At 37.8% G+C, this 27,842-nt stretch overlaps 2 protein-coding genes across 2 annotated transcripts; one reads left to right on the plus strand and one right to left on the minus strand.

Annotated features, from left to right (window-relative positions):
- The first annotated feature begins 14,021 nt into the window (after positions 1-14,021).
- On the plus strand, positions 14,022-20,359 carry nfkbib (nuclear factor of kappa light polypeptide gene enhancer in B-cells inhibitor, beta). Its single transcript, XM_067408294.1, has 6 exons — positions 14,022-14,855; positions 14,953-15,070; positions 16,645-16,849; positions 16,975-17,063; positions 18,181-18,417; positions 18,500-20,359. The coding sequence occupies exons 1-6, from the start codon at positions 14,368-14,370 to the stop codon at positions 18,542-18,544; spliced, it is 1,182 nt and encodes a 393-aa protein (XP_067264395.1). The 5' UTR covers positions 14,022-14,367; the 3' UTR covers positions 18,545-20,359.
- A 542-nt stretch (positions 20,360-20,901) lies between these two features.
- ftr84 (finTRIM family, member 84) lies at positions 20,902-26,861 on the minus strand. Its single transcript, XM_067408300.1, has 8 exons — positions 26,159-26,861; positions 24,536-24,631; positions 23,042-23,167; positions 22,752-22,859; positions 22,498-22,654; positions 21,785-21,838; positions 21,630-21,683; positions 20,902-21,538 (listed from the first exon to the last, which is right to left on the minus strand). The coding sequence occupies exons 1-8, from the start codon at positions 26,723-26,725 to the stop codon at positions 20,994-20,996; spliced, it is 1,707 nt and encodes a 568-aa protein (XP_067264401.1). The 5' UTR covers positions 26,726-26,861; the 3' UTR covers positions 20,902-20,993.
- Positions 26,862-27,842: the final 981 nt, after the last annotated feature.

The raw sequence follows: 27,842 nt of genomic DNA on the forward strand, positions 1-27,842 counted from the left end.
GCCCTGTGCTGCAGACTTGACACTGCTAATTTTATGCATAGATCGGACAGGGTGAGAGAAGGGTAGGGTGAAAATAAAAAAGCAAATGAACCAGTGAGGACTGTAAAAAATCCGATTTGGGATTCTAAACTTTATGGAGAATAAAACTGCTTTTTCAGACTTTAATGATGAGCGCTTGGGAACAGAACAAGGGCTCATACTTGGTACACAAACACATTTACACCGCAAACATGCACACGCACATATACTGATATCCCTGAGCCCCGCTGAACAACAAAAGTCTTCCAACAGAAAAAGAGAAATTTAAAAAACAAAATTGAGTTGCTTGATGTCAAAAGAGATAGAAACAGAAAAAGATGGAGGGACTGTTCAGCATGTGACTCAGAATCATTGTAAAATATAAACAATTTTCTCTAGGGTCAATGCTGAGACATCCCTCACATTTTGAACAGCCAGAACGAGAAAAAAAGGAGGACAACAAAAGAGTATAAAAATGTACCTCAGCACAGACTCCTCTACGCCTCTCCCCCAATTGCTTTCTTTCATATCATTTCTTTCTTTCTTCTTTCTCTGTCTCTTTCTGCATAGTTTTATAGATATAGCTGTTAAGTATACAAGGCAAGAAGAGAAAACGAAAATACATCTTCTGATAAGCCACCCCTCACATTTGCCGGAGGGCCATATGAGACTCCATCTGCAAAAATCAACATTGGCACACCACAGTCCCCAGTCCAAATTCCTCTGTTTCACCAGCCCCCCAATCATTACTGTACATATCTTAGAATATTAATATTGCAACATCCATGTATTTCACACATTGAAGTGTAGCTTTTGAAATTATTTAAAGAGAATTACACATTGATTGCCAAAAAGAAAAGAAAGAAAAAGAAAAAAAAAGAAAAGAAAACAATAATTGTGTTGTTTATCTGCATTTCTTCTGTAATGGACAGGAAAAATAGTGATTTTATACTATGGGCATTTCCAGACAAAGGCATGTTACGATGCATCATTAGAATGGCTAGATAGTGTTACGAGCTGTGTATAGAAACAGACGGTTTCTTTTTTGCACCCAGTATTTTTGAGGTGTATTCTGAAGCATGCGGGAGGAGATCTATAGCTCTATGGGAATGGCAGAGAGAGTCTATACCAAGTAAGGCTCCAATGCAGCAATAATATATAAAGATATATATAAATTATAAATAAATATATGTCATAAAAATAAATGAATAAACTATTAAAGAAATAAATGAAATATAGTGCCATGGAGAGTTCTTCTTTACTTATTTGTGTGTGGACATAGGTGTATTTCCATCCAAGTGGTCATGTTGCTGGAGGGTTTTTATCCAGACTGCAATCATTGCAGGCAGTGAAAGCATAAATCACAGACTCTCTCAAACCAATACACAGCACTGGATCACCTGATGCAGATAGTCTGAAAAATATAGATGAACAGAGTGTGTGTTTTACCTTGACCAAGTTGGAAAATCAGCACACATTAAATAGGCTGACATTAATTGGGTTTCCATCTAAATGTTTCACATTTTTAAGTGAATTACTTTTTATAAGCTATTCACTTTATTTAAAGGACCCTCTTCTGTCGCCATTGTTGTTATGAGAATCAGCATTTCCAAACAGTCAAAATGTCAAAAATGAATTTCTCCATCAGCTCAATTCTGACATGAGAAAATCCACCTCAGCCTATAATTAGGAATTTTATGAGTTTATGCACATATCTAGCTTTTACATTCAGGATTTCTTAATTCAGAATTTGCAAATTTATTGTTGGATAGGAACAGATGAGTGCCATGAATAGCCAAATGAATCCATGACCTTACCTGAATCATTAGCAGTAAAAAGAGAAGCTGCTAAATTAAGACATTTGAAATGAAATGAAAATGAGTATAGATAAGACAGTGTAATAGTTGCTAACTAATGTGGAATGAGTCAGAGCTGTTAAACAAGCTAAGTATAGCTCCTATTGTCTGTGCTGCTGGCATCTCTCTTCGTATGGAATATAAAAGATCTTGCACTGCAACTATGTTCTATTCAGGATCAGTGCTGTCCTAAAAGTTATTTCAATTTTAAATTATTAATACTGTTAAATAAATGTTTGGAAATAGGTCTTCTATCATATTTATAGTCTTTCTCAGAATTCTAATAAACTTTATCGGAAAGACATATTCCAAAGACATCATTTTTATACTGCACAAATGGTATACCTCCTACCCATCACAGAAAACCTTATGCATTTTTACATTAAAAAAAAAAAAAAAAAAAAATATATATATATATATATTTTTTTTTTTTTTTTTTTTTTTATAAAGCTGTTTTCCTCATGGGGACCAAAAATGTCCCCACAAAGATTTTGGATATTGCCATCTTTGTGACATGTTCTTTCCACTAACCCTAAATCTAACCCTCACATGAACCTTTCTGCACTTTGTTACTTTCATTTAGACATTATTGTGTTTATTAAACAATTTTCCTCCTTTGGTCAATATAGACCAAACCTGATCCAAACACACATACACACAATTATTCTAACAGAGCTCTTCTTTAAAGGGTTAGTTCAACCAAAAATTAAAATTCTGTCATTAATTACTCACTCATGTCGTTCCACTCCCGTAAGAACTTCGTTCATCTTCGGAACACAGAATTCTTAAGATATTATTGATATTAATATAGAAATAAGATATTATTGATATTATTATAGTGTAACCACTCACCCAGGTCCTACTCGCCCCACCCTGTGCAGGCCTCAAACTTTGGTCTCCGGCGCGGGAGTCAGAAACTCTAACAAGGAGGCTAAAAGCTGCAACTCTTAGCGCCAGAGCATCTCTTGAGATCAGAGGAGTGAGGTTTACTCGCACAGTGACTACTAGCTGGCCTCCGTTACACATAGACAGCAATATAATCATCACTCTTAAGGTCCAGAAAGGTACTAAAGTTATTGTTAAAAAGGTTGACGTGACTACAGTGGTTCAACCTTAATTTTATGAATCAGTGCATTCACTGTGCCAACTGCATAACAGACTGACAGGGAAGAGGAAAAATTGTTGAATAAAGTATTTTTGTTTTGTTTTTGCGCACAAAAAGTATTGTCATCGCTTCATAAAATTAAGGTTGAACCACTGTAGTCACATTGACTATTTTAATGATGTCTTTACTACCTTTCTGGGCTTTGAAAGTGGTGATTAAATTGCTTTTGGATTTCATTAAAAATATCTTAGTTTATGTTCCGAAGATGAACGAACAGGTTTTACAGGTTTGGAACAACATGAGGATGAGTAATTAATGACAGAATTAAAATTTTTGGGTGAACTAACCCTTTAAAACTGGTTAGTAACTGTAAAACAAATCCAAATGGATCCCAAATGAAAACTCTGCAGCGGTATATTCAGTGAGAAATCCTTTCATTGAAATAGCTGTTAAATTAATTTCAAGCTGTTTTCTTAGCATAAAATCTACTTTGCGTCAACACTGACATCAGTTTTTTTTTTTTGGTGACTCACGTCCTTACTAAGAAATGCATGCTGCTGTGAGCACCAAGTTGTGCCGAGGAACACTTAATGTTTCAGTAATACCAGAAACATCTATTATTTACACTACAACAGTGATACTGCAATCACACCCTCCTGTACACAACAAATGACTCAGCATTAAAAATTAACTCTACTGGAAGAGTGAAAGAGTATGGCAAAGGCAGTGTGTGTGCTCCTACAAATGAAATAGAAAGAGTGGTGTTTATTTGCCTGCTAAACAAGTGAGAATAAAAGATGCACAGAAAAACAGGAACCTATCTGACCTTTGATCCTGCTGACCTTTGACACTGAAGCAAAATCTATTTCTTTAAATGAAAAGCAGTAAAGCAACAGTAAGCAAGAGGAACAGTAGAGACTTGGTCATCAATGTCATTTTGCTTTGTGATTTCCTGATGCTTTCACAGCAAAACACTCTTATAATTATTTATAATATATATATATTATGAACCAGTGCAAAAACACACAAGTCTTTCCCTCATTTAGATGCAAACAATCACAAAGAATTTCTTTCTAAGTGATCTGAGAAGAGGAGATTCGCCAGAGAGAGAGAGAGAGAGAGAGAGATGAAAGAAGAAAGGAGAGAAAAGGAAATCAGAAAGAATCACATCAGAAGAAGAAAGCAGACCTAAGTGCTCACAGCTAATCTGCTGCGCTCCAACTCCCAGACAAAACTGCACAGTCATGCATACACACACAAGCGCTTAACAAACTGTCACTTCAGCTTCACAGGTACAGTGCTTTAAGTAATCTAGACTTCTCATGATTTCCCCTGTGAGTGCCAGTGTGCTCTTGAGATCCTGAATCTCTGCCTGAAGTATAAACACAACCACACACATTAGAACTAAAAACAGAATGCAAACACCAGAAATATTTATTCTCTGGCACAAGAACCACAGAGTGATGAAACTGTGCTCAGACTGGTATATAATAGCAAACAGCATCAAATATTTACCAGGAGAGGCAGAGTCACAGTCTCAGCCCAGCTGTACTTGAGCAGCAGAACCAGACGTTATACTTTTCTTACATAACTCATGTGAATGATAAAGAGGAAGCGGGAGAGAGACTGACTTAGAGAGAGATGATAGATAGAGACGGTAAAGACGTCCTGAGATTCAGAAAGGGATCTTAAGGTGAAGACTACATACACCCATCAATAACACACACACACAACCAACACATTTGTTTAAAAACCCCATTAAATCAAAATGAAAGTAGTTAAAGGGTTAGTTCACCCAAAAATGAAAATTCTGTCATTTATTACTTACCCTCATGCCGTTTCACACCAAAAATATTTTTGGTTCGCCAAAAAAAAAACTAAATAACAACTTATTTAGTGATGGCCGATTTCAAAACACTGCTTCAGGAAGCCTCGGATAGTTATGAATCAGCGTATCGAATCATGATTTGGATATAAGTTGTTATTTTGTTTTTGTTTTTTTGGCATGAGGGTGAGTAATACATGACAGACTTTTCATTTTTGGGTGAACCAACCCTTTAACACTTAAAAATACTGTTCCGTCATTAATGAACAACTTCACATGAACAAATGAGTAACACGTTATTAACACTCTAGTAACTACCAACAAGAATCTCTGATTAGTGAATTAGTAATAGTGCTTAGTCGAATATGGCAGTTTCACTATATGCTAATCAATAACTAATTTTTTCATATCTCCAAGAGAACTACAAGAACTACTATATACAGGCAAGTGAAGGTCATTGTAACCCAGAAGTAATGACTGAAGTATTACCAGAAATCCTTCAGAGGGAATTACTCATTATTTGGATCAGTATTCTAAAGTGAAAAACATGATAACTCTTTATGACTGAAATAGCATTTTTTTTGGGGGGGGATAGCATTTCTGGGATACGCCCCAAGCTTGTGACGGCCCTGGAAGCAGTGAGGGTGATGGCAGAAATGAAGAATATAAATCATTGATTGCTATGGAAGTCAGCATTTTGGTATATTATCCTATGCCCGTTTGGAAGATGTGATCAACACTACATCAGGAAAGAAGCCACTGCCTACTGGCCTCACTCTGACAAATGCTCCAGAAATAAAACAGGTTAAAATTGAGTTATGGTGGAAAGTGTGGGGTACTGAAAAAGAAGAGTCTTGTTGATTTTCACACATCATCAGTTTGGAATACAGGAATGAATCCATGTTAAAGATTTTTTTAAAACACATGGCTTCACTAGTCAGATAGTGAAAATTAATTTGAATGTGTGACATTTCAGACAATTTGCCAAAAATAATTTACCCTAATAGGATGAAACCCAAAAAAGGTCAAAGGTCAGATGTAGAAAAGTTAAATATATTCAAAATATTCAAAATATAATATAATGCTAATTAAATATATGCAAAATATATAGTTATTTTTTCTAGCTGTGATTTTGTAATTAGTCCCAGAGAGGGCTAAAGTGAAAAGCATAACTCTCTAGTAATGACTGAAGTCATTGCAAACTTTTGAGTTTTTTGTACAGTTTTGGATAGTAATTTAAATAGATTTAGAAACACTTGAGTCATTAGTGGATTAACACTTTAGAATACTGATCCAAAAAATTAGTATTTCCTTTAGAAGGATCAAGTAAAACTCACTATAATCCAAAACTTTACAAAAACCTCAAAAGCTAATAATTCCTTTTGAAGGATTTCTGGTAATACTTCAATCATTACTTGTGGGTTACAATGGCCTTCACTTGCCTGTGTACAGTAGTTCTTGTAGTACTCTGTGAGATATGAAAAAAATAGTTATTACTTTGGTAGTTAATAGTAGAATGTTGAGTGTGTTACTCATTTGTTCTTGTGTAATTCATTAATGATGGAACAGTATTCTAAAGTGGTTCCTAAAAGTCTATAACATACAGTACGTAATGAAAGCCTATTTGTGATCTAAAAAGGAATGAGCCTTTTGATAAGGCCCATCCAAACTTCCTGTCAACAAAGGACTGAAAGCTTTCATGCAGGGTTTTTTTTTACATTATATGACTGATTCAATTTGACATAAATTCTCCCTAAATGCCCATATACCTCAAAAAGAGAAAAAAAAAAAGTGAGGCAGTGATCTGCCCACCTTATTTTTCAATGCATAAGCTATTTCCTGAAAGTCTGAGACTTCTATTTGATTAGACGCTATAACTAGACCAACAAAGTGCAGTAAGTGGTAAATCTATTTGTGATACAAACCAGTGTGGTTTTGACTATGATAATAAATCTAAATAATATGATAACAAATACCAGTTTGTAACATTCCAGCTGACACTGGAAGCCTTGAACATTCAAGTTTAAAATGCAGCGCCCGCTCTTACGGGAAAATAAGGTGACTATAGTGGCTTAGCTGTTTAGTGCTAGATTGATTTATCAATGGTGCAGAATAACCTGCACATGGACAGGCCATCAAGATGCAAACAAACATATACAGAGCTTGACTGCCAAGGTCACTGCAACATGGGAAGAGATTCTAACACAAATTCTGTGAGCAGTGATGTGATTGGTGAGTTTTTGAAGAGTGGACTATAGTGGACAATAGTCATTATCAGTCTTAATTAGGTCACTTCTAAGCTCAGGGGACCTTCTTTATAATCAACGTGTCAGAGAGAGTAATGTGTTTATTTCTTCATTTAGCTTCTATACAGGACTGAAGGGTACATAAAGGTTAGCATAAAAATAGTATGTGATTGTACTGCAGTGGGTTTGCAGAAAAGATATTAAAAACATACTGTAGATAAGTTTCATGATATTTTGGTTAAACTGGTTAAACTTTATTTTGATACTTTAGACATTCTACCAACTATAGTAACTTTGCAACTACATGTCAACTAACTCTCATTAGTGTATTAGTAGACTGTTTTGTTGGGGTTAGTAGAATAAGTTGACATTCACTTTTAGTTAGCAGAATGTCTGTTGGGGGAGCATAATAAAGTGTTGTCAGATATTAAGCAGACAGTCTACTAATACTCTGCTAGTTGACATCTAGTTGCTTATAGTTGGTAGAAGTTAATTACAGTAGAATGTCTAAAGTGGACTATAGAAATAAAGTGTTATCAACTGTTTTAATGAACATTAAGATAAATTAAAGTCTCATTAAGGTTCCAGGGGTAGCAAATAAAAGAGGAGCCAAACTCTAACAAATGCAAATGCTGGGTATATAATAGATAAAAAAAGAATCAGTTTTATAAAGATTTGTGTGAGCTTAAATGAAGTTTACAGGTAGGAAATAGGTGTGTGTGTGTGTGTGTGTGTGTGTGTGTGTGTGTGTGTGTGTGTGTGTGTGTGTGTGTGTGTGTGTGTGTGTGTGTGTGTGTGTGTGTGTGTGTGTATCACAAGTTGCGAGTTACAATTACAATTATAAATGCGAGGTAACATATTTAATAAGAAAGAAAGCACCTGCATAAAAATTGTAAAAATGACCCTGGAAATCAATGTAAGGCAATATATTGGCCCTTAAAGTAAAAGTTCAATCCTGTCACTGCTGTAAACTAACCACAGCACAGAAAATGAGGAATATGAAAAGTTTCAGCATCAGCAGTCCACAACCAGCCTAAATCAACAATGGTACCAGCACAAAAACACTCACCAAAATATTGTCTTATCAACAAAATCCCTGCAGAAAATTTCAAAATATCAATTTTTGTCAATATCGCACACCCCTATAGGGATAGCAAATATCATTTGCTCAGTCTCAAAACAATAGAAGTCAATAGAACATCCCTACCAACAAACATATGTGTGAGTGTGTATACTTAAGAAAGCAAAGCAAGTGAGAAACAGAGAGAGAGAGCACAAGATGGCGGCGTCTTAGTGAATTAGAGAACGGGAGCAGTCAGGTATAACAGCAGCTGGAATAGTTACATAATGCCGATACAGCTCACCTTATCTCACATGGATAAATATGAGCTTTATCATCACAATCAGGATGGGAAACATTGCATGTTTTCTACTGAACGTATAAAGCCCACTAATGTTGCTTTTGTACAAAATAATATTTGACTGAAAAGCAACATCTGTGTGATGATTATTTGATTGTACACACACCTGGATGATAAATCAACGATTGCTGTTTTCCTGAAGAGAAGGTCTTTATCATAATGAACTTGTTGGGTCTTCTCTGCAGTGCTGTGATGGACTCTGAATGTGTGGGCTGAGCTAGTTTTCCTCTACTCAACATTCACAAGCTAGCACATCGTTCCAAGTCCAGAGGCTTTTTATAGTGTAAACAAACCAAGCAGTTTAAAATATTCTTTTTAAACACCATAAAACCACACTCCAGGCAAGGGGTTCCTTTTGTGCAGTCTAGACACAATTCCCTAGTTACAAGGCTTGGATGTTTTTTACAATATTGTCCTTTTGTGTGGGAATGTTGATTGTATATATAGCGCAGTGCAGCACTGCAGTGCTGGTTCAGAGTTAATACATTACTGAGAGTGTAACTGAGATTAGGAGCTTCTTATAGTCTGGGTGTAAAGCGGTATGTGTGTGTGCGCGTGTGTGTGTGTGTGTGTGTGTGTGTGTGTGTGTGTGTGTGTGTGTGTGTGTGTGTGTGCGCGTGTGCGTGTGTGTGTGTGTGTGTGTGTGCGTGCGTGTATGCGAGTGTGTGCCTTGAGGAATGACCAGAGAAAAGTGCAGCGGCAGCAGATCTGGTCTGCAGCTCAGCATTCACCATCAGCCCCCCGTCAAATCTCAACCCCACCCCTAGAGAGGGATTCTCCTTCAGCTCCTCGCTTCTATTTCAATAATCCGCATGCTCATGCTGAGCAAATTTGAACAGTACAGGATATTACCTGAACTGCCCATGTCTTCTACATTCACACACAAAGCAGACTTTCACAATCAATTAGTTCTGCATCCAATTTTACACACACACACACACACACACACACACACACACACACACACACACACACACACACACACACACACACACACACACACACACACACATATTTTTGAATGGCCAGTGCAGGCAAGCTAATTAAAGATGTGTGAGATAAACATACACATTACACATTATCACACTTAATACTGAGCAACACCCATTCAGTGTGCATACACACAGAGAATATGTGGATTTTCTTTCACCGTTAGGGCTGTTGATCAATTTAGTGATTTAATAAAAAAAAAAAAAAATAACTAGGTAATGTGAATGAAGGCCTGTTTCATTGATGCCAATACTGATACTGATGCCTAAAATTTTTTCTTTAATTTGGATAAAATTAGTAATTATATTACAGCATTTGAAAGCCAGGCCTATATTATCATCAGATTTGTTTATCAGATGTTTTTGTATTAACAATTACAGAAAATTAAAAAACAACTTTTAATATAAGTGAACAATATTAACCCATTATAATAAATGTAAAATATAACCTATATATATTTCTGTGTGTGTGTGTGTGTGTGTGTGTGTGTGTGTGTGTGTGTGTGTGTGTGTGTGTGTGTGTGTGTGTGTGTGTGTGTGTGTGTGTGTGTGTGTGTGTGTGTGTGTAGCATATTAAAGATTACTGAAGGGGTGGATTCTGGAATCCACTGCCGCTTCAATATATATCTTTTAAGTTATAAATCAACATTTATATTTCTGTTAAATTATTTGAATGACTTCTTCAATGTATGTTAAAGGATCTATTTTCCTCTGTACCTCTCACTGAGAGAAAAGAACATGTTATCAGTATGTTTTGGGAAAGTTTCCTGCTCAGAGCAGAGCTCAGATCAACTTCAGCCTTGAAGAAGCTGTGAATCATGTGTATCTGTGTATGTGCCCTAAGTGTTTTGTGCAGGTCCCTTTGTACTGGACAACTGGCATTCTGCTTGAGACCAGCAGACGCCACATCATGACCCAAAAAGGACATCCGGTACCTATAGGGTCCCCCTCGTCATCACCGTGACGAAGGGAGATATGCTTCTTACTATCTGTCCACGTGTGGAAAATTTCTAATCTTGTCTATTTTCCTTAACCAATCAGAATCATCCAACCTGAAGTAATGACGTAGTTAGTGGACTCTGTTAGAGTATAATTGTTGTGGAAATATGAATGTACGCGGAGCGGCCTACGAACTCCTTGTGAGACTTGAAGCTGGCTTCTGCTGATGAAACTGCAAACTACTCTTCATTAAATTTTTCTTCAATTTATTTTTTTTTTAAACTTTGACTCCGGGTCTTTATTCAACATATCTGGTTTCAAGGGTCCTAAACTTTACAATGTATTTACATTCTATAATTTATATATATTCTGTATAATTATTTTACATTTGTTCAATATTATATTATAATATCATTTTATATTATATTGGTTGCACTTCTCTCAGGAAAATGTTGCACACAGCTCCATACTGAGATCAATAGGTGGTCTCTGTAAAGCTGCATAAATTAATTGCAGGGCTAATCTTATTTCCTAATTGCTCTTGACAGAGACTGCAAACATCCATCACAGTACAGACCACAGCACAAAGGACGTCACAGTGAACAGAGCAAAGCACAGTTTACGGTACAGTTCAAAGAGAAGAGACCACAGGCAATGAGCGATTGACAGAGCAGTAGAGCACACCGAGGTGCGGGGAGAACAACTTAAATCAAAGTAAAAACATGCCTATCATGTCTCTCTGTCTCTATTAACACACACTCCCTCTCTTCTTGAAGGAGATTGATGGGAATGGGAGTGGGTTTCCTATCAGAAGCATAAGGAGTCTGTCCCACTGAAAAAACTGCAATGCAGATACACAGAGACTGAGAGAGAGAGAGAGAGAGAGAGAGAGGCAGACTTAAACTCTGTCAGCAATCCCCTCAAATTCTATCAACATCCCATTCAGTCCAATACCTTTTAGGATCCTGATGGGAGTTTCTATTGACTTAGATTTTTTTTTATACTGAGCTAATGGTATTTTCTATCCCATAATCGTGACCTTAAACCTCACAGAAACCTTCTGCATGTTTTAGATTTTTATTAATCATTATTTACTGTCTTTATTAAGCCATTTTCATTGTAGAGACCATTGGCTACTCTTAATGTAAATGATTTAGGGTTTTACTCTTTCTGCGTTGACATTTATTCCTCAAAATGCCCCAAAATTGCCCCCCCCCCCCCCCCACACACACACAGATAAAGAGAGATAAAGAGAGAGAAAGAGACCTTCAAAACACCTTTTGTTATATTCAATGACTCTTTCTTTCATCACTCTCCATTTAGCTTCATAGTCACTCTGAATCATCCTTCCCTCAATCTACAGAGGCACTTATGATTAATAAAGGGCAAAAAAAATTGTCCTTGCCTTGAACCATTTTTTGTGCTGTTTCTGGTGTGGAACATACACACTTTCAAACAGTATACATTAAACATTATCTGCACACACACACACACACACACACCTATAGTTTTCCTTAATAAATACAAAATAGAGCACAAAAAAAAAAAAAAAAAAAACATGAACAATGACATCATCCTGTCATTGGTAAGGATTAATTCTTTTGTTTACTAGAGAGAGCAGCACAAATATGAAATTAATAGATACACTGCCACCTGGTGTCTGATATGTTTAAAATACCACTTCGTTGCTCTGTGAGGTTTTTTTTTTTTTTCTTTTTTTTCATAGCTTTCATGAAAAACGGCCAGTGCAGATAATTGACAAAGGTAAATCTAGATAGTAGAGGCCAGGGAGTGTTGTAAGACAGGGGGTGAATTGTAACACCATCAGTTTAACCAATTAGAAATGACATATGACCACCATCCTTCTGGGATGGCGGCAGAAGTTTCAAGACTCTGTATGAAATATAAATGATATATATATATATATATATATATATATATATATATATATATATATATATATATATATATATATATATGAGAAGCTTTTTATGCTGTAAATAAAAATAAATAAAAGAATGAACACCCTTTAACCCTTTAGAAGTTTATAGTCATCTGGATGTTAGCAGGTCTTAAAATTAGGTACAAAATACAACCTCCTATGTAAAACAACAAATTACATATTAAACCATGTCATTATTTATTGAACAAAGATAAAGCCAAATGGAAAAGCCATGGGTGACAAACTAACAAACTATGATTCAACTGCTTGTAGAACCACTTTTAGCAGCAAAAAGTTGAAGGAATCGTTTTCTGTTTGACAGTATCTTGCATCGGACATTGACTGGACCATTGCAACACCTTGATTCTTTTATTTTTTTAGCCAATCTGTTGTAGATTTACTGGTGCCCTTGGGATCATTGTCCTGTTGCATGACCCAATATCGGCCAAGCTTTAGCTGTTGGACAGTGGCCTCACATTTGATTTTATATACTTTGGTATGCAGAGGAGTTCATGGTCGACTCAATGACCGCAAGGTGCCCAGGTCCTGTGTCTGCAAAACAAGCCCAAAATCATCAACCCTCCACCAGCATGATGGTATGAGGTGTTTGTGCTGTTTGTGAGATGTTTCGTTTTCGCCTACTTGGCACTGTGCATTATGGCCAAACATCTCCATTTTGGTCTTGTCTGTCCAAATGACTTTGTTCCAGAAGTATTGTGGTTTGTTCAAATGCATCTTTGCAAACCTAAGCTGTGCTGCTGTGTTTTTAGGGAGAAGAAGCTTTCTCTTGGTAACCCTTCCAAACATGCCATACTTGTTAACATTGTTAACTGAGGCCTGTAGAGTCTGAGGTGTAGTTCTTGGGTGTTTTGAGATTTCTCTGAGCATTACACGGTCTGACCTTGGGGTGAATTTGCTGGGACGTCCATTCCTGGGAAGATTGGCAACTGTCTTGAATGTTTTCCACTTATGAATAATCTTTCTTGCTTCAGAATAATGGACTTCAAATAGTTTGGAAATGACAGTATAACACTTCACAGACTGATGGCAGCAACAATTGCTTCTCCAAGATAATTTCTGATGTCTTTCCTCCTTGGCAATGTGTTAACACACCTGAAGGCTCCAGACCAGCAAACTGCCAAAACTGCAGCTTTTATAGAGTTGATCACATGTTGCTGATGATCAATAAATCCAAGGTATTTGATTAGCAGTGCCTGACCATTACCCTCTTCATTCCTACGGAAGCAGTAACGGTTTAAACAGGAACCGATACATAAAACCATAGAATACAATAGGGTTTCTTTTTTCACACACACATATTGTGTATATATATATATATATATAATTATTTGAATTATAGTTCTACCTATCTACCTGGCAGATAAGAAAAAAGGGAACAGGAAGTTTGAGACGCATTCCTAGTTTCCCTTATTGTTGTCTAAGTAGCCTGTTATGCTATTAATCTAACACACCCAGGCTGCATATAATACAAAACAAACAATTAAAAAATGGATCAAATGGCCACGCCGTTTATGTGCCTTGCATTTAATGACAGCTCAAATTAATAACCACTTGAAATTCCCCCAACAAACGCAACGCGATGGAATTCCCAAAGAAACTCAAGTAACTGACAACTAATTATGTGCGTGCTACGCATGCGCGCCTCGACCCCTGCACATGCGCACTCCCACACGGTGTCTGGTTACAAGTGTGGCTTTGGGAATTCCCCAGGAAAACACCTACGCAAACACACGGCCTTTTCTGGACAAACTGGACAACAGTAAGCCGCTCAGAAGGTGAGCAATCTGTAGTTTTATAATGCTCCGGACATGGAGGGAATCTGAGGCTTGTGCGACAGCGCTTGCCGCTGTTGTGTGGGAATTTGTCCAGAAAGAGCTAATCTTGTTCCCCTAAAAACGATCCATCTGGATTGAAGCGAAAACGGCGCAAGCAGATCGCCGTTTGACAAGAAAAGCAGTTTCTCTTATTACAGCTGGCGTCATTTGAACGGATGATTCATATATAAATGGAGGGGACGCAAGATATTCACGGTGAATCCCGAAGACATAATGCACGGCCTGGACCGAGCTTCACTGTGGAGAAAAGGGGCGCCGTGGACGCAGCCCCGGAGGACTGGTGTGACAGCGGGCTAGACTCCTTAAGCGGGGTCGGACTCGGTTTTGAGGGTCCCTACGGCACTTACACAGAGGCCGAAGAGATGTGGACACCTGGTCGATCTGTGTCTGAAATCCCACCTTCGGACGAGTCCGACAACAGGAGCACCATGGATTGTGTGTCGATTGGCGGCGGAGAGAGGCTCGACTCTGCCATTGGGGACTCGATTAATGAGGATGCGGTGGTGGGGTGTCTGTCCGACGGGATCGGCACCATGATCCTAAGCGAGCCTGCAGGTACAGACAGACTGGCGGTCTCTGACACTGAGGAGAGTCAGACTCGGCAGCGGAGAGAAGAACTCTTCAACACGCTCAACTTTCTGTCCGAGGACGGTGACACGTAAGCCTATGTAGTTTTCTGTTGCCTCTGTACATTGTTCAGGTTGGAAGGCCATTTGTACTTAGAATATTTGTACATTTTCTTTTTGGTCTCTCAGGGTACTTCATTTGGCGCTGATTCATGAGCAGTGGGGTGTTGTTCAGTGCCTGCTTGAAGAAATTGTGGTGGACAAGACATGGATTCCTTACCTGGACATCCAAAATGACCTGGGCCAGGTAAACGCAAAACCGTGTTGCCAGATCTTTCTAGAAAAACAAGCATCTTGCTCTGACTGGACAACACCTAAGGATCAAGAAGACTTTCTTTACTTCCAGTAATCTGATTTATTGTTGCATAAAATAATGCATTTTAAATCAGGCAAAATTGCATTTTTTTTTTTTTTCATGTTCGAGAAGCCATTTCACTCATATGTAAAGATGAGTGCAATTCCCATTTCATGCTAATTCATTTCATTAACTCCTGCACAGATAATTAAAATTCTTTCACGTACAACCAGTGGCGGATGCATAAGGTGGATGATGGGTGGGCTGGAATAATTCGCATCACTCCATGTTTTTTTAACTGTGTTTTAATTTAAAAGAAGAAAATGATAAACTGGTCCCTGCACTATAAATACATTTCTGAAAACTCTTTGCTCACAAATATTAAATGCAAGTATTTCATAACCATGCCATGGCGGGCCAGACTAAAAGCCTACTCATAGCTTACCTTGTATGGCTTATGTCTGTACTAAACAAGTCGGCGTCAGCTGGGTTTTGCATGTTAAGATGCGAAATAATATCGTTGTAATTCTAATTTTCTGTTAGTTCTCTTTCAAAAGACAGGCACCCTGTTATCTGTCTAAACGGGTTTCTTTCATAAAGGAAAACTCCACTTTTTTTGAAAATAGGCTAATTTTCCAACTCAAAACAGTTGAGTTTTACAGTTTTTGAATCCATTCAGCCGATCTCCGGGTCTGGCGGTACCACTTTTAGCATAGCTTAGCATAGTTCATTGAATCTGATTAGACCGTTAGCATCTTGCTCAAAATTGCCTGCTGCACCCATGGTACGGCAGCATAGTTCCTTGATTATTACGGCAGAATGAAAGTATAGTTCCTAGCCATATCAGCCTAGAAAATTGCAACTTTTCATTTTCCGTCTGTCTTAGTACACGATGTAACTACAGAAGAGTCGAGTTTTAAATAGGAAAAATATCAAAACTCTTTGGTCATTTTTGAGCGAGATGCTAACGGTCTAATCAGATTCAATGAACTATGCTAAGCTATGCTAAAAGTGGTATCGCCAGACCCGGAGATCGGCTGAATGGATTCGAAAACGGTAAAACTCAACTGTTTAATAGAAAATGAGCCTATTTTCAAAAAAAGTGGAGTGTTCCTTTAAATGTGTCATAGATGGCGATTTAGCCTTTTTTGTAATAACAGATGGATGAGTGAATAGTGCATAAGTGCATAGTGTATTGTCCGTCATGTGGGACGCAACTGTATATAGAAAGACGGTTCACTCCTGTTAGTTATGAATGGGACAAACTGCAACACGCAATATGGCGGAATACGTCCCACCTTCTAAGTAAAAGAGCCAATCGCTGATTGATAAAGCCATCACGTCACTGCAGCTGCCGTAAGAAGCTCCGGTTGCTATAGAAACAGTCAGCGTTGTGAGACCCACACTTAGGACTGCACATATGCACTGGCTCATCCAGCCTGAAAAAGAAGCTTTTTTTTAATGCTATTTGAGCATTTGCTCTTTGTGCCACCAATGTAACTTTTTTTTATGCTCTCTTCACTCAGACCGCTCTACATTTAGCAGTCATCGTAGACCGGAGTGAGTGTGTTCGGGCGCTGTTGTGGAGTGGTGCCAGCGCGGAGATCCAAGAGAGGGGCGGCAACACGCCTTTACACTTGGCTGTCCGAGAGCTTCGCACAGAGTGTGTGAGAGAGCTCACCAGCTGCACACGGACCCCACCGGAGCACCTAAGCATCACCAATTATGCAGGTACAAACTCAAGCAAACACATTTTCACCCTGATTAATGTTTTAATCTCATTAATTTTATTAATATAAATCTGTCCTTTCCATTCATCCATACTATCCCTTTCTCTGTCCATCTGTGTCTTTAAGGTGTGAGTGCACTGCACCTGGCTGTACATAGGGGCAATTGTGACATCATCAAAATGCTGCTGGAGGCAGGAGCAGATGCCAATCAAAGGGTGATTAATTACTGTTTGATTTAAATTTGGGATGCTAACGATAAATCGACAATTAATTGTCGATAATAATTTAATCTACGAAACTTATCGATCGTCAGTTAAGCAAGGTCATGCACATGCGTGCCGTTCAACCACAAAACAACCACAAGGAAAAATAAAGCCATTTTACATTAAAAGGCTAGAGTTAAAGCTTAGTTTAGTTGCCGTGCTTCAGCACATCCACAGCAGGAGTTAATTATTAGCCGGCTCCTGCATCAGCTTCACACGAATGCGTCATGCTGCTCAAGTGTTACAGTGTTGGACAATACTGAGTCTGCTTTCTGACACAGAACCTGGAAGCGCTGGACGTAAACAGCATAGCAGTAAGGCAGGAGAGAATAGATATTGTTGAATAAAGTAGTTATTTTTGTTTTGTTTTTCGCCTACAAAGTATTCTCTTCACTTCAAAACATTTAAGGTTGAACCACTGCAGTCGCATGACTATTTTAACAATGTTTTTACCACTTTTCTGCACCTTGAATGACTGTAATTACTAATTATTAATTTTCAATACGAGATAAAAACTTCTCGGATTTCATCAAAAATATCTTAATTTGTGTTCCGAAGATGAACAAAGTAATTAATGACGGAATTTTCATTTTTGGGTGAACCAACCCTTTAAAGGGATGTAGAAGACTTTGTTTCTTCAGTAGAACACAAATGATGATTTTTAACTCCAACCGTTGCCGTCTGTCAGTCTTGGAGTTAAAAATCATCATTTGTGTTCTACTGAAGAAACAAAGTCTTCTACATCTTGTATGCACTGGGGGTAAGCAGATAAACATCAAATTTTCATTTTTGGGTGAACTATCCCTTTAATTGTTCACCACAAAACTAGTTATATGCGCTAACAAAGTAAATAGGGTCAGTTTTGATTTCACGAAGACTTAAAGGCTGATTAATCGATTAATTGATCGTTAATTTAAATGATGATCGATCATGGGAATTTGTGTAAATTGACATGCCTAATTTAAATGCAACCATATTTTTTTTTATAAAAGAATATAATCTTCTTCTTGTGTGTTATATTTCAATTTTCAAAGCTTTTTTTTAAAAATCATGAATTGTGGCTTTGTAGGATTTGGGGTCAGGTCGGTCTCCATTGCACTGGGCGGTGGAAGGTCAAAGGTCAGCGGTAGTGGAGTTATTATTGAGCGCTGGCGCATTGGTGAATCAGCGCTCATATGCAGGCCACACCCCATACTACTGTGCCCTTTACAGACCCAGCAAAGAGGTGCAGGCCCTACTTAGTGTCTATGGGGCCACATACACACAGGACGATGAGGAAGAGGACGAGTACATAGAGAGTGAGGAGGTTCGAGACAAATCCACACACATTTACTAACAGGATGCTTAAAAGTATGTTTCTTTACTTAACAATTCTCTGTCTGTCACAGGAGGAGTTTGATGATGTCGTCATTAATGGACAGCGAGTGCTGTAGCTGTAAAACATGGACACTACTCTGCCATTAGACCCTTTGTACTCCAGCTGAACGATTGTGGTGTCTGAGTGTTTTTGGTGGAGGCTATTATGTGTGTCTGTGTGTGTATATTTTGTTTTAAGGTACAGTATGATGTCAGTATGCTGCTTCTGGTTCAAACGAATACATAGCTAAATTCTGTTAGACATGGAGGATCTAGGTTATTTAAGCCTGACATCACGCAAAGTCTTTTTAAAGCTATAACAATTGAGGCAGCTTTTTATTTAGTAAAACCTCTCACTGGCTCATCTTGTGTATGGCATAATTAAAGGAGTAGTTTACCTAAAGATGAATATTGTTACCGTTTACTAATCCTCATAATGTTTCAAACCTGAATGACTTTCTGTCTTCTGAGGAAGATTGAAAAGAACAGATCTATCAAATCTTTAGGTAAAATATCTTCTTTTGTGTTCCATAGAAGAAATAAAGTCATACATGTTTGGAATGACATGAGGACGAGTTAATGATTTCATTTTAGGGTGAACTATCGCTTTAAGATTGTTTATTTGCTGGATGATAGTAAACACCTTAGGCAAGCAGCATGGCTGCAATACTCCCACTAGTGGGTGGATCAGTTATGTCCACAACATGACAATAAAGGCTTGCTTTCTTTATTTTTAAAACTAAATTATTAGCCAGATTTAGCTGAGGAAATCTTGAAGAGAAAATGAATGGTTTTTAATAAACTGTTAACTTACTATTACTGTTAAACCAACTATTGGCTGTGTTTTTTGAGTGGAGTGTCACTGTTTCCATGGTGACCTCCCAGTTGTCTATTGTGTGTTCTCAGTGGATGTTTATTCCTTCTTTCTTCACATGTAATGGGTGTTATGGTTGAAATAGGATAGACAAGAGGTGGAAATGCTAAATGCAGAGACGGATAGTAGGTCAGACAGAGAATAAACTAAATGGATAAAAATTAGACGTCATAAAATTCTACAATACAAATGACAACAAAACTCAAATCTTTGGATTGAATGCAAAGAAATAGAATTAGAGCTAAATTCTTGATCTAAGAGACTCAACTAACCGCTTACAGTTACACATATTATTTGAACTGTGAAGCATCTAACAAACATTCCAAATTACATTAAATGCATGACAACACAATTACTTTTCTTGTCTTATTAAAGCATTTATTTAAAATATATAATATAAAAAAAATCAGATTTGATTAAACCGGTTCTGTCTGACAGGCTGTTTTGTTTTCAATTGTTACAAAAGTAGAGCGTGATCTCTATGCACTCACTCACACTGATGCTATTGGGGCATTATGGTTGTAGACATATACAGTCACCTGTTTTTAGGCCTATTTTACAGATTTGTTGGGGTGAGCGTGAAAATTTCTCAATGATTGGTGCCCTCTGTTGGTAATACAGCCACTCCTTTGGAAATCAGGGCTCCTGATCGACTGGTACTTGTCCTCTGTGAGTTGACTGTATACTATTGAGCAGATTAAGTTTGTCCTGTTTTAAATTACAGTGTTAATGGTTATTCATCCATTGAGAATATGTCATTATAGATGTAAGAAGAAACAGCGAGGAGGGAGTAACATTTAGGGTTTAATGAAACAAGTGTAGTCATGTCTTACGTTGAGAGGGACAGGTGATATTAGGGGAAGCTGGATTTGCATTCGAATGTTTGTAATCCATGTTTAAACAAACAGAGTAGAGTGACATCCTTCCTCTCATCTGTACATATTTCTGTTTACTCGGTGATGGGTGAAATGACTGAAAAGCTCTTAAAAACCATTCAAATGGACAATAAACAATAATGACGAGAAGACTTATTTTATTTGTCTCATGCACGTAATCACTCAAATACACACTTTTCTCTTGATGTAGCTGCATCTTCTGTCTTATCTGAACTGAAATATTGTGGAATGTATATTTGTCAATGTCTGCAGGTTCTGAAATGACACTTCATTCAAAAGAAATTAGCCTGCATTGTTATTTTTAAACATCTCTCCTTTTTATACACACTTACCCTTTTTAAGAAATATTTTTTTTAAATATTATTTACTGCCACTCAACCAACTTTGTAGTACTTGTCCCTTTTTTAGGACAACTAAGCACATTCTACCCCCATTTCTGTTTTTCTCATTTTTTTAAACCATGCCATATTTTTGACAGGAATGAAAATGAGGCTGTGAGGAGCAGAAGTGTTTATTATTAATTTAAAGTTAAAAAATAAAGTATCACATATTAAAAATATTACAGAATGTATTTAGCATTACAGTAATAATTCTTCTGAAAATGTCACAATAATCATCTTAACCCCCATCCCCTACCACTCAGTGTGGTCTTAAATTCAATATGATTTTTATTTTTTCATTTTAATTACACCCTCCCAAGATTCTGTTTGATTAATCTGTAAAAGAGCTCAGGGTCAAAGGTCAGCTCAGAACCCTTTAGCGGTATGTTCGGTTGTTCTTCTCCAGCGTGCACAGAATTACAGATGATCCAACGCCAAATCCAGCATACAGCGGTTCAGAGAATTTAGCCTGAAATCTGTGGATGAGCTCCATTGTCTCAGACACAGTGTAAAAGGTTACAGATCCTCCAGCGTAATCCAGGTACACACCGATCCGTGTGGCACGAGCTGCTCTCGGCAGATCTTTATCCATCTTATTGTGCCAGGCGGAGTATCCAGAGTCTGAGCACAGGAGGCTCCAGGATTTATCATTGTATCCCAGAAGGCTGTTGGAGTTCTTACCTTTGCGGCTGATGCTCTTGTAGGCAACTCCGATGGAAAATTCACCACTCCACTCTGCCTCCCAGTAATGCCGTGATCCACTGAGCGGCTCCTTGCACAGGATCTGGCAAAACCCATCGAACCGCTCCGGGTGATCTGGATAGAACTGGGTTGTTCGCTTCCGGATCACCCGACGATTCCCATCTGAAAGAACTAGCTCTTTATAGGCGGTGTTGAGATCAAATGTAAGTTTACAAGAATCTGTGAAATAAAATTGTAGAAAAAAACAAAATAGGATCATTCAGCATTTAGCACTTATTAATTCATTCGTGTTAATTGTCTATACACTCACATCTGAGGAAATCCAGTCTTGATTTAGGCTCTGGGAGGTCAGTTCTTATCGAAGCTGAAAATAAAGTATAAGTGATACATAAATGAGCAATGTTGTGCTGTAACATACTTTATTCTAAATAAACAGAAATGTAGAACCTCAAGAAGTCCTCTTACCATTCAAACGTCCTCCAGACCTCGGAATCAGGACATAGACTGAAGTGTCACTCACTGAAAAATCATGTAAAAATTAATAGTAGATAAAACATAGCATTATGTACACTATGATCACAAGTCGAGTCGAAAAAATAATATTTTATTAATATTGTAAACTGTATAAGGATGCATTAAATTAATCTAAAGTAAGATTAAAAGACATTTATAATGTTACAAAAGATTTATATTTCAAATAAATGCCGTTTCTGTTAATCAGAGAATCTTTTAAAAAAAATGATTAATGGTTTCCATAAAAATATTAATATAATATTTCTTGAGCACCAAATCAGCATATTAGAATGATTTCTGATGGAGAATAAATTACATTTTAAGGCCAATTCACACTGCACTGACAAAAGCTGACCAACAGCAACAGACCCGTTTTCACGTGAGCACTAGTTTTCGCTCATTGAAATAGAAAACAGTTCAAATTACTGGTATATTATAGTATAACAATATTACTGTTTTTACAGTATTTGAAAAAAAAAAATGCAGCCTTGGTGAGCTGATTACATTTTGTTTACTCTTGTCTATGTGATGCGGAGCAATGCTTTCCATCTCTACTCAATAGTTATTATTTTGTGCATATTAGATGTAGATATTACAAAAGTCAAAAGAGATCCCATGTCTATTCCTTAGCCTCTCAGTGATTAAACATTATTCTTCGTGGTTACCTCGTTTGGAGATGTTTCCCAGCTCTTTTTTGCAGATGTCGTCCAGGTGTTCTTTCATGTCGGAGACGGTCTTGGTGATCTCACTGAAGGAAAACTCTGGGTTTATCAGCACTTTGGGCACCATGGGCTCCGGTGCAACTGATAGTGTGGGAAAATTCTGCACAAATAATGAGGACACCTCACAAAATCTGCACTGATAAGTATCCAGAATGATAAAAAAGAAAACTAGTTAAATGTGATTGGCTGTTCTTTACCTGCAGGAAGTGAATGTTGTCCTCTGTGTCAAGTATTTGACGTAGCTCAGCATCTCTCCTCTGAAGCTCCATGATCTCTTGTTCAAGTCTTTCTATGTAGCCCTGAGCCTGTCAGTACATTAAAGCTATCACAGTCTGAGAGCGGGGAACAGCAGCTGTAGTAGTACAGTACGTGTGAAACATAGTTTTTCTCACTACAGATCCCCATTAAGCAGCTGAGGTTTTAAATGGATGGAATTAATGCATCACTAATTTGAATTCATTCTCATCTGAATGTAATGTGTATGCACCTGAGCCATGGAGGCCTGTAGGTTGGCTTGTATGAGCTGTCTTATCTCAGCATGCCACCGCTCTACCGCCTGTAACATCTCGCTGAAGATTTTATCACTGTCAGTCTGTGCCCGCTGTGCATTTTCCTACAGAGAAAAAGCAAAATAGTTTAAAAAAAATACTATGGAAGTTAATGGGCCCATCAACTGTTTGGTTACTGACATTCTTCACAATATCTTCTTTTGTGTTCAGCATAAAAAGAAATTTATACAGGTTTGGAAGAACTTGAGGACAAAATGATGACAAAATTTACATTTTTGTGTGAACTACCCTTTTAATCCACACAGCCATTTCATCCGCTTTTTTAAAGTTAACTACCATAGTACGAGGCATTGTTGAAGAAACTAACCAACTAGTCACAAGTGATTCCTGAAATCATATTAACATGCTCGCACCTCTCTCGTTTAAACCTCATTGGTTCCACAATATAATATATCACGCTCAGGTGGAAAAGGAGGAAAACATCTGCTAGCTAATTAATCTATTCGAGGTCTCCAAAATGCTTCTGTAACAAACAGGGCACCTAATGACTACTTCACTGTTTTTTGTTCCATTTTGCTTTATTTAATTTTTTTTTTTTTTTAGCTTTATTTGAAGTTTGATTCATCGTAGGTTCCTTCATATGTCATACTCTGGAGTTGCCTTGCATGTTTTACACACATGCTGTTTGTTGACACTGATAGGGGTTATCTGTATTCTGTAAAACCGATCAGATCGCTTCTGGTTTAAGTCTTTTGTATGCGCTTCATGAAAAAATTTGCTGTTTTTTTCAAGATAACTTAAAAGAAACGAGCAAAGATGAGCATAACTGATGTCCCCAGCATATGCAGATTGATATTTAAAAGCTTTTTTTAATTTTTTCTTCTTCACACTAATGTTTAGATACGAATAACACACCTATAACAATGTGAACTAGGTAGTTTCGCTGATTACCTTAAAGGTCCATAGATATGCTGTCAATTCATACTGCTGTTAACACTTTCTCTGACAAGCGGATGCAATGAGACCAGTTTTCCAGTTTGGTCATGTGACGTTCAACCTTTTGTTATATATACTTACAGTAAATAAAATTAAATATAATGTACTGAAGATTAGCTTGCTTAATGTGCACAAGATCATGATCTATTTAACTCCACATGCCATTTTATCAAGAAACTATGCCTCTAATCACAGCTATGTTGGTAATGACGGAAGTTGCAACCATAGTTGGCTAACAATGCTTTCGTGTTTTCCATGTAGGCCTACTACCATGTTCAAATTGACTTTTTTACTTTTGTAAATCTTTTCATGGGCAATAATGGACCAATAATAAAATATCTCATTGAACTTTTGGGTCTAGGTTAGGGTTTGTGTTGTGGTTTTGTCTAAAAAGTAAGAAGTACAGACCTACTTAAACATAAAAGCATAAAAGTTTCACTCCAAAGCTTCTTTGGGACTCTCCTGACTGGACTAACCTTGAGAACATCCACATTGTGTCTGAGTTCTTGAAGTTCTTTCATTCGATCCTGGATAATGTGCTGAACCTCTGTCTGAGTCACCACCAAGATTTTCTATAATCACACACAAAAAAATATGAAAAAAAGAGAGCCTTCATTTCAGAAGCTGTTTGCTAGACAAAATATTAATCCAGTCAGATCAATAATAGAATACTGTTATGATAATACTTTAGGTCTGCATCAAAGAAAAATTAAAGGATTAGTTCACTTTCAAATGAAAATTACCCCAAGCTTTACTCACCCTCAAGCCATCATAGTTGTACATGACTTTCTTCTTTCTGATGAACACAATCAGAGAAATATTAATAAATATCCTGACGCATCTGCGCTTTATAATGGCAGTGAAGCTGAAAAAAGTGCTTCCATCCACATTCATCCATCATAAACGTGTACTCCACACGGCTCTGGTGGGTTAATAGAGGCCTTCTGAAGTGAAGCGATGCATTTGTGTAAAAAAAAAAAAAATCCATATTTAACAAGTTATGAAGTAAAATATCTAGCTTCCGCCAGACCGCCTGCCATACTCAACTTAAGAAAATGCAATGCCTCTCGCAGTTCAAAAAGCTTACGCTATACGTCTTACGCCTTCCCAATTCAATTTACGGAAAAAGCTTAACTGACGCGATGCCAGTTCCGTTTTGTAACTTGAATACAGAAGGCGGTCTGGCGGAAGCTAGATATTTTACTTCATAACTTGAAGAAAATATGGATTTTTTTTTTTTACACAAACGCATCGATTTTCTTCATAAGGCCTTTATTAACACCCCAAGCTGTGTGGAGTACGTTTCTGATGGATGTGGATGGATGCAGTTTCTTCAGCTTCATACTTGTTGATATCGCTCACTGCGTCAGGATATTTATTAATATTTCTCCGATTGTGTTCATCAGAAAGAAGAAAGTCATATACACCTAGGATGGCTTGAGGGTGAGTAAAGCTTGGGGTAATTTTCATTTAAAAGTGAACTAATCCTTTAATAATTTTATTCATGGAGGATGCATTACATTGATCAAAAGTGATTTTTACATTGTAAAAATGATATACCAAATTATTCTTACAGTACACACTTTTGATAAGAACATCTAAACCTGTGACAGTCCACAGTGGCACAGAGTAGGGCTAGTTGTCCATTGATTTTTTAAATCTAGAAAATTTCTCTGGATAGGTTAATTTTTCAAAGTCAAGGCAGATACCTTAAAGATTTATCTTCAAAAAGCTATTTCTACTGTTATTGCCGGGAAACAACCAGGTATAAACCAGTTCAAGCCAGTTGTGACAGCTTTCCCTGACTTTTACAAAAAGAACATTGACGTTTATGGAAAAATATCTTATCCTGAGAACACAGTTCAACCTTTCAGTTAAAATCTTCCTTCAGTGTACAGTTGACTAAAATATGATCCTGAAATTCACAAAATCACAAGATTATTCTCAGTTAATTTTTAAGATGTTTGAAAGCAACATATAAAACTACTGATAGAGAAAATGCATATTTGTTTAATTGGACTTTTGACTCAAAAACTGAATAGTTTCTCAGATATGGCCCCTCTGACAACTTGCGACATTATGTTCTCCTCATGTCTCACCTGTTTCTCTGTGCGTTCATCATCTGCACTGACTATGTTGTGGCTGCGATGTTCTCTTACTGTACACAGCACACAGATGCACATCTGGTCTGAGCGGCAGAAAAGCTCTAAGCCTTTTTCATGCTGTGGGCAGATCTTCCGATCTAGGTGTCCTGTCTCGTCCACCAGTTTGTGTCTTTTAAACGTGGCTGATTCATAGTGAGGCTTGATGTGCGTCTCGCAGTAGTAGGCCAGACACATCAGACACGACTTCACCGCTTTGCTCCGCCGACCGGTACAGAAATCGCACAGCGCGTCTCGCTTGAAGTACGGAAACGGGCTGAGCTCACGTGGGGGCGGCCGAGGCTCCGGATTACCTACGTGGGGTACGCTACGTCTGAGTATGGGCCGAGGAGTGAAGGTCGCCTGGCACTGCGGGCAACTATACACGCCGAGGTGGTCAGAATGGTCCCAGTAGATCTTAATGCACTCCAGACAGAAGGTGTCTCCACACGGGATGGTGACGGGGTCTTGCTGGGTGTCTGTGCAGAGTGAGCAGGTGTAGTCCAGGTATTCGGATTCTGCCATTTTCCTAAAAGAAAGCTGTGAGAAAGACAGGTGAATTGAAAGACCAACTGAAGCTGAAACACACCTGTATTTATAGTGCTGAACTACAAACACAGTTTGAGATTAGATGACGGTTTATGAGGCACATGTATCCTGTTTCAGGAAGTCACTTATAACATTTATAACAGTCACTTATAGTCACTTATAACAATTAGAGCAACTGTTATAGCAAGCATTAAACTGACAGTGAAATCCTGTATGATTTTCTTTCTTCTGCGGAACACCAAAGAAAATATTTTGAAGAATGTATTTGTTTATACAGTGAAAACAACACCGTATCCTATTGACTTTCGTTGTATGTACAAAAAAAAAAAAAAAAAGATATGTCCAAAATATTTTCTTTTATATTACACAAAAGAAAGTGGAATGCCATGAAAACAGAAGTTTCATTTTTCGGCACTTTAAGGTTCTACTAGTGCAAATTCGAATAAAACTCAAAGATAACCTCTCTCTGCATACATGCACTGCAGCGAAATGTGAAACTGTTTTGTCTGTAAACATGGAAAGAGGTTAGAATAAATTTGTCTAGTCAGCGCTTGTGTTCTGTGAGTAAACCACTGTGACATGACAGCACAGTGTGTACTGTACACACAGCCTAGTGTCATGCAGGTAGAGCACAAACACACATACATGCTGGATCTGAGAGAGGAAGAATTTCAAGGTCAAACTGTCTGGTGTCACGAAGGGAAATTCAGCATATTTCTCTGCTCTTGTCTTACGTGTAACAGACAAGCCAGGCTCCACCAATTACAGCGAGCACCTTCCCCTGAGTAATAATCACCATCACCTGCATCTCATCATCACGCTCATCACCAGCACTACTTAAGACACTCACACACAGTCACATTGTCTGGTCTTGTTCGCAGTACAGGATACTTCCCTCTATGTTTACCTTAAGGACTCCAGTTGATACCAACCTGTCTCTGTGTTCCCTCCTGTGCTCCAAGTCTGTGTGTGAGTGTCTTCCGCCAGCATCATCTTCTGTGTTCTCCAGTGATCTACCTGCAAATACATAGGACAGTATTACCATCCGTTCATTCATCTAAACTTCCATTGCCATTTACTCACCTGTCTTCTG

Source organism: Chanodichthys erythropterus, chromosome 13 (assembly GCF_024489055.1).
Source record: "Chanodichthys erythropterus isolate Z2021 chromosome 13, ASM2448905v1, whole genome shotgun sequence".
Taxonomy (NCBI): domain Eukaryota; kingdom Metazoa; phylum Chordata; class Actinopteri; order Cypriniformes; family Xenocyprididae; genus Chanodichthys; species Chanodichthys erythropterus.